This window comes from Plecotus auritus (assembly GCF_963455305.1).
Source record: "Plecotus auritus genome assembly, chromosome: 6".
NCBI lineage: Eukaryota > Metazoa > Chordata > Mammalia > Chiroptera > Vespertilionidae > Plecotus > Plecotus auritus.
Genome location: NC_137773.1, coordinates 55,070,631 through 55,082,759, shown reverse-complemented (window position 1 = coordinate 55,082,759; position 12,129 = coordinate 55,070,631). Strand labels below are relative to the sequence as shown.

Genomic DNA, 12,129 nt, shown 5'->3' with positions numbered 1-12,129 from the left:
TCCATTGGATGTATACATTTATATATGTCTAATTCTAACACTAAGACTGCCTACTAAGATGGTACATGTAATGTGCTTAGCAACTGTAGAAATAGACCATGGTAAATGTGTCCAGTAATGGTAATGATTATTATCATACTGTCATTCTCTCGATGAGCAAGAGGTTAATTTTAACTCAACTTTACTTTTTTATTCTATTTTTTTTAATTTGTAATTTTTCAATTATAGTTGACATACAATATTATATTAGTTTCAGGTATACAACATAGTGGCATTTGTATAACTTACATGATCACCTTGATAAATCTAGTACCCACCTGACACTATCCACAGATAAGTCAACTTTAGAATGTATTCATTATAATAAATTATGTTCATTGGGTGCAAACCTAATCTGACTTTTCTTTTCCTGGCAGCAACTTGAATTGGTGGAACCAAGTGGCTGGATTCATGTTCCCTTAACTGATAACCATAAGAAGCCAACTCGCACATTCATGATACAGATTGCTGTTCTAGCCAATCACCAAAATGGAAGAGACACCCACATGAGACAAATTAAAATATATACACCAGTGGAAGAGAGCTCCATTGGTAAATTTCCTAGATGTACAACTATTGATTTTATGATGTATCGTTCAATAAGGTGACCTGGAAACAGAAGTCATTAAACATATCTTTGTTTTCTCTGGTCAGTAAATATATCTGGTATCTTTATTGAAAAATCCTCAGTTTCACAATTTTTGTATGCTTTGAAAAGTATTTTATATTAGCTTTAAAAAATAAAATTTGGGTCATACTATATTTTCTTTAACATATAATAACACTCACATATTTTATATTAAAAATGAATTTGAGCCCTGGCTGGTGTTGGAGCATTGTCCCATACACCAAAAGGTTGCAGGTTTGATTTCCAGTCAGGGCACATACCCAGGTTGCAGGTGTGATCCCAGTCCGGATGCCTGCAGGAGGCAGCTGATTGATATTTCTCTCTCACATCGATGTTTGTTTTTTTCTCCCTTTCTCTCTTTCTTTCTCTTCCCCTTCCTCTCTCTAAAATCAATTTAAAAATTAAAAAAAGAATTTGAAGCCAATCATTAAATTTTTTCTCATTCTAAAAGAAAACCAGTTGAACTAAAAATTTTAGGATATACATAATTTTTTACTAACCAGGTGATTATTGCATATAATGATCATGCATTATATGAAATTATTTCATATAATTTTGATGTTTGAGAACAAGCCTATGTTTTATCAATACATACTATCTTTAATAAGCCAAAATTATTCCTTGTTTTTAACTCCAGAGGAAGCTTATTCTTTTAATACTGGGCCTTTTAAAAAACTGTGTCAAATAAGCTTAGCATAAGGTGTCTGATGAGAAGCACTCTGATTTGGGAATATTGTCAATTGTATCATAATTACTTCCATGAAATACTTGTAACCCTAGGGTTGTCTATATCCTGATACTATGTCAGAGATTGCCAGTATAATCTGCTGTTATCCTAATTCTAGTGCTGCTATGTGAGTTAGTTTCAGATTTGTGTCTTGACACTAACACGTTCCAAGGGATAAATATGTATCATGGAAATTTTTTTTCATGTATGAAATTATTCTTTATATATAAAAAAATAGTAGAGGAAGAAATAAAAAAGATATTCAAGGAGCTGCCTGGCCGGTTTGATTCAGTGGTTGAGCATTGACCTAAGAACCAGAAGGTCACGGTTTGATTCCCAGTCAGGACACATGCCTGGGTTGAGTGCTCGATCCCCAGTGTGGGGCATGCAGGAGGCAGCCAATTGGTGATTCTCTCTCATCATTGATGTTTCTATCTCTTTCTCCCTCTCCTCTGAAATCAATAAAAAATATATTTAAAAAAAGAGATACTAGAGGAGCTTAAATATGTTTTCTGTGCATGGTTTAAAATGAGTAGATTTTATTTTGCATACTGTTTTTCTATATCTATTACTTTTAGGAAGAGTGTTTAGACACAGAACTTCCCCAGATTGGCTCTTGCTTGGGAAAAATTCCATGGTGGTTCTTGCAATCCTGGAGAGACTGAAGTCTTAAATATTAGGCTTGGGAAAACTTGGTACCTGAAGATTAAAGAGATAATGCTTGCCCGTATTATAAGGATTATTTAAAGTACAGATAGACTATGTGGTATAATAACAAAGCATAATTATCTAAAACTGTTGCATTTCTCTTTTGAAAGTACTGATTATCTGACAAAGAATTTGTATTTAGAATAAAGAACTCTTACAACTAACAGTAAGAAAACAATTCAGTTAAAAGTGAACAAATGACTTGAACAGTCACTTCACGGAATACATATGACATAAATGAGCGTGTGAAAAGTGCTGAAGTTAATTGGACATTAGTGAAATGCAAATTAAAACCATAATGAGATACTATTTCATAGCCACTAAAAGTGCTGCAATTAAGAAGATGATTACAACGGTTAGCAAAGATAGGGAGGAACTGGACCTCACACTGCTGGGGAGGATGTAATGCCTAACCACTTTGGAAAACAGTTTGGTAGTTTCTTAGACATGCACCTAATTATGTGACCCAGCCATTCCACTCCTAGTTATTTACCCAAAAGAAAAAAAAGCATATGTTTATATAAAGACTTGTACATGAATATTCATAGTAGGTTTATTTGTAATATCTCAAAACTGAAAACAACACAATATTGATTAACAGGATAATAGAAATATTGTGGTATATCCATACAATGGAATACTACTGAGCAATAAAAATGAATGAACAATTAATGCATGCAACAACATGGATAAATTTATTTCTTACTCTGTAGGATTTGAGAATTAAAAACAAAGATTAAAAAGCCATTTTAACAGTTAATGAAACAACAAATTCACTGATTCATTTGTAATGAGTATACATTTTTTAGTATTAAACTGTATTTATAAGATTTGAATTTTTAAATTTTACATCTAATCTAAGTATAAAACACTGTTTAAATCAGTTTATTAGCTGAGGAAGTATTGTCACAAGAAACTGCATAAAACTGGAATTTTAAAACATACTTTATTGAACACTAATAGACAACTAATTTTTTAAAATATATTTTTATTGATTTCAGAGAGGAAGGGAGAGGATCATTGATTGGCTGCCTCCTGCACACCCCCTACTGGGGATGGAGCCTGCAACCTAGGCATATGCCCTTGTCCGGAATCAAACCTGGGACCCTTCAATCCGCAGGCCGACGCTCTATCCACTGAGCCAAACCGGCTAGGGCGACAACTAATTTTTGTTGTTAATCTTCAAGGATATTTTTTCCCATTGATTTTTTTAGAGAGAGTGGAAAGGAAAGAAGGAGTGGGGAGAGAGAGAAAAAAAAAAAATCGATGTGAGAGAGACACATTAATTGGTTGCCTCCTGTGCACTCCCTGACTGGGCTGGGGGCCGAACCACTGAGCCATACTGATCGGGCATAATAGACAACTCTTAAAAAAAAATCAAACTAATACTAGATGTTGAATTAGATGTAATAAAGAAACTAAGATAAATCTCATGTGGACCTTGCTTGCTGGTTGCTTACAGCACTACTAGGGGAAATAATAGTTCTCTAAATAACCAAATGAGAAATTAGAGTGGTAGTATCTCGAATTGCTGAGTAGGCGTGTAGAGAAGAGAATTGACTTCCTGTCCAGGAAATTAGAGGTGAAGCTAAATAGACATTGTGAAGGAGGTGGAATTTTGGAAAGAAAGACTATTGTAATATCAGCTAGTTATTCACTTTTCATGCCTATTCTTGAATCCAGACTATCATTGTTTATATGTAAGTAACAACAGTTAATTTGAAACAGATGACTTGTATGTTTGGTATCAAGTGACGTTTTGTACATTTACTCTTGTTTAAAAGGTTCCAACAATTAAAACATGGACAAATCTTGAAAAATAATTTTAGACACAATGCCTTCTGTTCTTTTAGCCATTATGACTACTAATTTAGTACCGATTAATACACTACAGTATAAATTTAATGAGTATAAATTTTTATGAGTTACCCAGGTGAGGTGGCTTATTTGGTTAGAGCGTTGTCCTTACACCAAAAAATTGTGGGTTCAATCCCAGTCAGGGCTGGTATAGGAGGTAACAGATCAATGTCTCTCTCAAATCAAGAAAATCATATCCTCAGGTGAGGATTAAAAAACAACAAATAAAATTTTATGACTCAAATACAAATATTTGATATGTTTCCAGTGTTTAGAAAATTGTTACTATAAACTTCTTAATAAAATGGCTTATGTATTATTTTTATTGAATTATTGGTAAATGGTTTATTTAATCAGGTACCTTTTTAAAATGATAAAATTTGCAAAACTATGTTATATTAAAGCATTAGGGAAATAATATGTTATAGTTGTGATTCTATCTGGACACTTTTGCTTTGTGCATCTTTTAAATCAAGATTATCTTCTTTTGCCCACAGTGTTCTGGCATTCCCCACTTCTATGACTCCCTTGAGCAGCGATTTTTCACCAGTGTGCCTTGGCAGACACACTGGTGTGCCAAAAGAATTTTTGGAACATTCAATACCTGACTATTTAGTCAAGGGCACTGACCTCTTTTCCCTTGGATTGTCAAATAATAATAATAAAAAAATGACATAGTCAACACAACAATAGCCTATTAGTGTGAATAAATCAAAACTAGACCTATTTTTTTGTCAGATCAGCAAAAAATACAAAATGTTGGTAATTAGTTTATGTGTGCCATGAGATAGTTGAAAATCGCTATTGTAGAGTATGGTGTTTGGAAATGTTTGCTGGGAAGGCTGTGTACCAACCGGCCTTCTACACAGCAGCTCTCTGTGCATTGTGGCCTGCCATTTAGTCACGTCTCTTTCTGTGCAGTGCTGTCCAGAAAGCCTTAGAGAGAGGAAGATGATGAAAAAGAAATCCTTGAGGATTCGTTTATTAATTATCCATGATAATGATTTATTATATCAGGACAAATCTGAAGGCTAATTAATTAGATCTCCCCAACTATAAATCTAACAGAAAGTCTATAATCAATGGCCAAATGAAAAGTTAAAATTATTTTTTAGTACTATTACCTAGACCAATTTTAGGAGAGTTCTACCTGCTTATGAAATCTTTTTCTAAGTGAATTCTTCTTTCAGAAAATGGTATTTCACATCATGTGTAATTGAAGCCCTAGCGTTTACCATGGCAGTCTTTTTAAGTACTGCATTTTGGCCGTCAGCTTTCCATTGATGCAGTTCTGTGATCACCCTAAAATGTTCTTCCACTAGGCATTTGCTTTTCCGATGTTGAGAGCAAATTAACGATTCTTCCCCTGTGGTCCTGGAAATAATTCCCCAAACTGTTTTTATAGACTTTATTCTGAGACCAGCTCTCCTCTTTACCCTGGCATTGATCGGTAGTTGGCCATCCAGATTTTAACAGATCATTTCCTGTTGTTACTACGGCAGTATCAAAATACTGATCACTCACCAAGAAGCAAACTATCCAAAAGACTGAAGTAGAGAGTTCAGCCAGCTGTTTGTTTTCAACTGTTAACATTTATAAGAATCACATGTTAGATGGATATGAAGACAAATGTAATCGAGGGTAGCCTCAATAAAAGGAGAATGAATGATAATGCTCCATCCAACTATTTGTTATACTCAGGTGTTGACCAAAGACAAAGCAAAGGAATTTTACTATTTATTTTAAGATAGTGCATATTTTGTTAAGGTAGCATTCTGTGACTAATATGATATTTAAGGAGCCTACTTCTCAGAAGTTTTTTTTCTTTTTTTTTTTTAAGTCAACCGATCTGCTAAGGAAAAATTTGTAATTTTTTTCCCTTGAAATTGTCAGTTGTTTAACTGGTGTAATTTTTACTTCTCTCATCTTTTTATACTCAGTAACCTCAAGTGCAGATTCCACATTAATTATCACTTTTAGTTTCACCCAAATCACATCATTCTAGGCCAGTGGTCGGCAAACTGCGGCTCGTGAGCTGCGGTTTGCCGCTCTGTTGACTAATGAGTTTGCCGACCACTGTTCTCGGCCAATTGCAGGAAGCTCCCAGATGGACGCTTGGTCTTTAGTTTATTTTAAAATAAAGGTATACAAACAATGTTTCATCATATAACTTCCTGTAAATATGTATACTAATTCTATATTTCCTGTATAAATTTACCAAATATATGAACCCAAAGTCCTTTGGCAGCCCTTCAGAGCCATACTTCTTTCCTGCCTCTTGTAATACCTTTTAAAAATTATTCTCAGACTTTTTGCTCTAGCCAAGCAAATATGCTTGTCTGTTTTATGCACCCTCATTCTTATTTTTACTCTTTCATATCTACAGGCCTTTAGTCTTGTCACTATATTCTACTAATTGATAATACTTTCCTGAGCAGAACTGGCTCAAAAGTCACTCCCTTGCCTGGCCAGTGTGGCTCAATGGTTGAGCATCGATCTATGAACCAGGAGGTCATGGTTTGATTCCCAGTTAGGGCCCATGCCCGGGTTGTGTGCTTGATCCCCATTGGGGGATGTATAGGAGGCAGCCGATCAATGATTCTCTCTCATCATTGATGTTTCTATCTCTCCCTCTCCCTTTATGAAATAAATAAAAATATATTTTTTAAAAAGTCACTCCCTTGAATGCCTATATGTAGCTGATTTTAATCTGTATATTTTTGTTCTTTTATTCTAGATCTCAGCATTTATGTAATCTGCCATTTCTGTATTAACATATTAATGGTATACTGTGTCTGTTGCTAACTCTTTAAGACAAGGAATCAGTCTTATTTATCTTCTATATTTGCATTATTATAATTCTCAACATAATAGGCATGAGTAAATAGGCATTGCTTTCCATTTATAAGCTCTTGCATTGACATACTTTCACATCTTATATCTCACTTTCAGTAAATCCCTGTGTCAGGGTTACATTTAGCTATGAATAATAGAAATCCCTACCACAATGACAAATTTGTTTTTGTTTATTATAAGGTTTGAAGATCCATGGTTGCCTTATTGGCCCAGCAGCTTACTAATAGGCTTTCTGAGAAAATTTAAGTCATTCTCTCATGATCAAAAGATAGTTCAGCTACGACATTATTCCAACTATAGTTCCAGCTATGACATTGGCACTCAGAGAGAAGGGAGAATACTAACATGTCCTCCTTTATCAGAAAGGGAAAATTTCCCCAGATTCTTCGGCATCCTTATATCTCAACTGGGTCACATGAACATCTTTACCTGAAAGGGAGGTAAGTTTGTCTGGGAAATCAGGGAGTTGATTGCTGCCTCAGGCAAATATTTTATTTTAAAAATTTTAATTGATTTTGAGAGAGAGAGGAAAAGAGGGAGGGAGGGAAGGAGGAAGGGAGGGGGGAGAGAGAGAGAGAGAGAGAGAGAAAGAGAAAGGAAACATTGACTTGTTGTTACACTTATTGACTCATTCATTGGCTGATTCTTGTATGTGCCCTGACCGGAGATTGAACCCACAACCTTGGCTATGGGGATGATGCTCTAACCAACTGAGCTACTGGCCCAAAGCACAAGTACTATTTTCTAGGGCTAAGCATATCATCATTCTACAAAAATAATTTTTAAAAAATATATTTTATTGAGTTTTTACAGAGAGGAAGGGAGAGGGATAGAGTGCTAGAAACATCAGTGAGAGAGAAACATTGATCAGCTGCCTCCTGCACACCCCCTACTGGGGACGTGCCCGCAGCCAAGGTACATGCCTTTGACTGGGATCGAACCCAGGACCCTTCAGTCTGCAGGCCAATGCTCTATCCACTGAGCCAAACCAGTCAGGGCTACAAAAATAATTTTTAAAAAATACTTTCTATGCACAGAAGAAGGGAGAATAGACATTAGATAAATAATAAACAATATCTGACACACACAACCTTTCTAAGCCTCAGCATCCTCATCTGCAAACCAGACGTGCTAATAGCAGTACACCTCAGAGGATAATGGGAGATAATAAATGTAAGCACTTAGCCCAGTGCGCCTGGCAAATAGCCAGTATTCAATAAAAAAGTAGCTGGTATTATAGTTAGTATTTTGTCTTTGGAACATGCAGTTTGATCTGAGAAATCTCTAGGGAAGAAATGGTTGTTTTTCCCTCTTCCCTCAAGAATCTGGAACTCTAATGCATGTATGGCAATCTTGGAAGACTTCACTATAATAGCAATCACATAGAATTTTACCACACAAAACAGAAGGAATTTCTAAATTCTGTTACAAGGAATGGGGGCCAGATTAACAACATTGTTTTTCCTTTTGAGCCCATGCAAAATGTCAAAACTCTATATCTTGCACTTTTCAATCTTAGCAAAAAAAAAAAAAAAAAAAGATACCTGATAAAACTTTCTAATGTTGCAAGCTGACATAGATGCTGAGCATCCCTTTAGGTTCTTTAAGACACACCCTCATTCCTAGTAGGAAATGAGCATCATACACTTCTGACCATGTCTAACTAGTTCTAAGCCATTCTATGAGACCCATTCTTACTCGTGATTCTAGTTCTGAATCCTTTAGCTGCTGATAGCGACTTCTTGTTTCACTGCCCTTTCTTGCCCTTTGGGATTTCATGGTAAGCACTATTGTTCTAGCTTCAAACTTGCATCCTCTCAATGTTGTTCTCTCAGGAAACTTTGGGTAAGTTTTCTCTATTTTGATCAACTGCGTAGATGTCTTTTTTCTAACATCTCTAATAAGGTAAGATAACATAACTGATCATGTTGGTAACACTGTGCCAATGAAGAAAGGTAAGTACAATTGGGTATATGACATTTACTAAGGCTGGAAAGCATGCAATGCCTTTTATAAATATTTACTTAGGAGGGAATAATCCACAGTGTCATTTTTTAATTATTAAGGACTAGAGGCCCGGTGCACAAAATTCATGCACTCGGGGCGGGGGAGGGGGGTGTCCCTCAGCCCGGCCTGTGCCCTCTTGCAGTCCGGGAGCCCTTGGGGGATGTCCGCCTGCTGTGGAGGCAGGAGAGGCTCCCACCACCACCACTGTGCTCGCCAGACATGAGCCCGGGTCAGGGCTTCTGGCTGAGCAGCACTCCCCCTGTGGAAGCACACTGACCACCAGGGGGCAGCTCCTGCATTGAGCATCTGCCCCCTGGTGGTCAGTGTGCGTCATAGCAACCAGTCATTCTGCCATTCAGTCGATTTGCATATTAGCCTTTTATTATATAGGACTAGAGGCCCAGTGCACGAAATTTGTGCACGTGGGGGGGGTGTCCCTTAGCCTGGCCTGTGCCCTCTCGCAGTCTGGGAGCCCTGGGGGGATGTCCGACTGATGGCTTAGTGGGCCTAAGCCGTCAGTTGGACATCCTTAGCATTGCCACGGAGGCAGGAGAGGCTCCCGCCACTGCCACTGTGCTTGCCAGCAGTGAGCCCGGCTTCTGGATGAGCAGCGCTCCCCCTGTGGGAGTGCACTGACCACCAGGGGGCAGCTCCTGCATTGAGTGTCTGACCCCTGATGGTCAGCATGCATCATAGTGACTGGTCATTCCACCATTCAGTCATTTGCATATTAGCCTTTTATTATGTAGGATACTTGATTGCTCATCCCTATAAAAAAAGATGTTTACAATGCTGTGATTAATTGTATTATACAGAGTTCCCAGGAGAAAGATATCACACCTTTTTCAAACGATCAACATGTACTATCAAATGCTTTAAATCCTGTGTAGAATATAAATAAGTAAAAAACATGTTTCCTATTCAGAAAGAATTTACAGTCGCTGATGATGGCTAAGTACACTCAGAGACATTCACACATATTCAATGTAAGGCAGTATTGAGTAAAACAGATAACAGGTATTATTTTAATAAAGGCAGAGATCACCAATGCCCAGGATAGTCAGTAAGGTTCTTACAGAAGAGCTAGACATGCATGTATGTAGGGGCTTCTGAAGAGGCCTTCCTAGGTTCTGTACAAGTTGAGAAATAGTAAAGATGAAGGCCAAAATATCACCTTTTTTAAAAAATATATTTTTATAGATTTCAGAGAGTAAGGGAGAGGGAGAGAGAGAGATAGAAACATCAATGACGAGAGAGAATCATGGATCGGCTGCCTCCTGCACATCCCACACTGGGGATCAAGCCTACAACCCAGGCAAGTACCCTGACCGGGAATCTAACTGTGACCTCTTGGTTCATAGGCCAACGCTCAACCACTGAGTCATACTGGCCAGGCTCACCTTCTTTCTTCATAAAAGACAGGTTGACAGATGCATTTTAAAGTCTTAGCTAATTTGGGCTTCTAACAATGAACCCCCAAGATTCATTCCATAGCTGGTTGCACTGAATGGTGCAGGAGGCTACTCAGAAGAAGGAGGATGAAACTGAGCCATATATTCTCAATTATTCTTGTATTTACCAATGGATGTTTACCTCATTAGGGATGCATTAGGGGGTGGACAGAAGCTCAGAGTAAAGGACTTGAGCTTCCTTCTAGTTGGGACCATCAGGAGTGGGGAAGTTTTCCTATAGTTACACTCTGGTTCCAGAACAATGAGCAGATTTAAATAGAGATGAGATGCTAGGGCATTTCAGGGATGGAAAAGTGTACAGATTTGTGGAGGAGTAAGGAGGTTATATTCATACTGTAATACAGCAGGACGTTAAACGTGAGTAACATGTAACATCCTTAAGTTACAGAATGGACAAAATGTAGGTTAGGGTAGGGTGGGTTGAAAGTTTAATCTTTCCCTGTGATATGTAGGGTAACTGTAGTCTTATGCCCATACCCTTATATAATTCTTCTATGTAATGCTATGTTAAAACTTTGGAGGATTAACGAGGCAATATGAGTAGCCTAACATCCAGTACCATTATAAATTTTAAAGGAGACTATGGGATAAAAGCTATATTTTTTGAAAGAATTTTATGTAAATCAAAATATTTAGTGAATATTTATATATAATCTAATATTAGACCATGTAGAAGGCTATCAGAAGATTGCCTGGGATAAAAAAGTTGGGTGGAAATCTCTGCTTTTCCAAAAGAGCATTCCTTAGAGTGTGATGCTTGTGAGACATAGAACTGTCCACCCAATTTGTTTCCATCGTTCCAGGTTCCCCCTCCATTCCAGGGGTTTAGATAATAAATGAAATTCTTAGAAAAATCCACTTATAAGCAAGACCATCAGAAATCATACACAGCTCCAAATAACGCTCTTAAGTGGCCATTACAAAAATATTTGTATTCTTGCAACATGGCACACTGTGTTTAAACAAAATCATCCTTAGTAGGAACACAGTTTGATTCCTTTGAGTCCAGTATGTGCTTGTCTTACATCTAATTACTTTTGGGTTCAAAATAAGGAAGCCTTTTTTTTTTTCAAACTGAAGAAGTCTTTGAAACAGTGTTATTCATATTATAATCCCTTTAAAGATAATGTCAACCAAAGCATGAAATATGCTAGTGACATGAAGAAACAATATAGTGTAGCACAGTTTCTGTTTTTAATAAATACCATTTTGCAGATACTCTTTGTGTAGCTAGTGAACATGATAAGAGGGAATATTATTTTAATAGAAAGTTCTGTATGTGAAAAATTTTCTCTATTATTGGCAAGCTAAGAGGAAGTAAGTCAATAGTATAGAAATTCTATGAGTACCTGAGTTCTATCTACTGTAATCTTTGGCCAATTTTGTCAGCCTCTTCCCTTTTTAAGTGTGTGTATGTGTGTGTGAAGCATAATACGTATCCAGTGAAGTACACCAAGAACCATCTCAACGAATTAGGCCAGAGTGGACACCCATGTACATGCCAAAGACTAGAACACCTCACTACCTTGGAAGCCTTCTTCCTGTCCCATCTAAACCAGTATTCCTTTCCTCTTCTCCAACATTAGCCTCTACCCAGGGTTAAATGGTATAACTAAGTTTCACCTATGTTTAATGCATACATCATGTACATATGTGCATACAAATGTAGTGTAATATATTTTCCTTTGTGTTGGTTTTCTTTTACTCAGCATGATTTTTGTAATATGTGTCCATGTTACTTCATGTAGCTATAGTTTTTTCATTTTTATTGTTGTATACATAGTATTCTATTGTAGGAATATACCATCATTTTATCAATCTACTGTTGTTGGTTA

At 36.9% G+C, this 12,129-nt stretch overlaps 1 protein-coding gene across 5 annotated transcripts in view; it reads left to right on the top strand.

Annotated features, from left to right (window-relative positions):
• The window catches only part of ANAPC10 (anaphase promoting complex subunit 10), a 71,758-nt gene extending 67,114 nt beyond the window's left edge, over positions 1–4,644 (top strand). The window contains exons 5-6 of one of the 5 annotated variants that reach the window (XM_080672388.1): positions 417–591; positions 4,457–4,644. In XM_080672388.1, coding sequence (XP_080528514.1) covers positions 417–591; positions 4,457–4,482 — 201 coding nt within the window. In that variant the 3' untranslated portion in view covers positions 4,483–4,644. Of the gene's footprint in view, positions 1–416; positions 2,598–4,456 lie in introns of those variants that run through there. The other 4 variants (XM_080672385.1, XM_080672386.1, XM_080672387.1 and 1 more) reach the window with 4 other exon arrangements.
• The last annotated feature ends 7,485 nt before the right edge of the window (positions 4,645–12,129 follow it).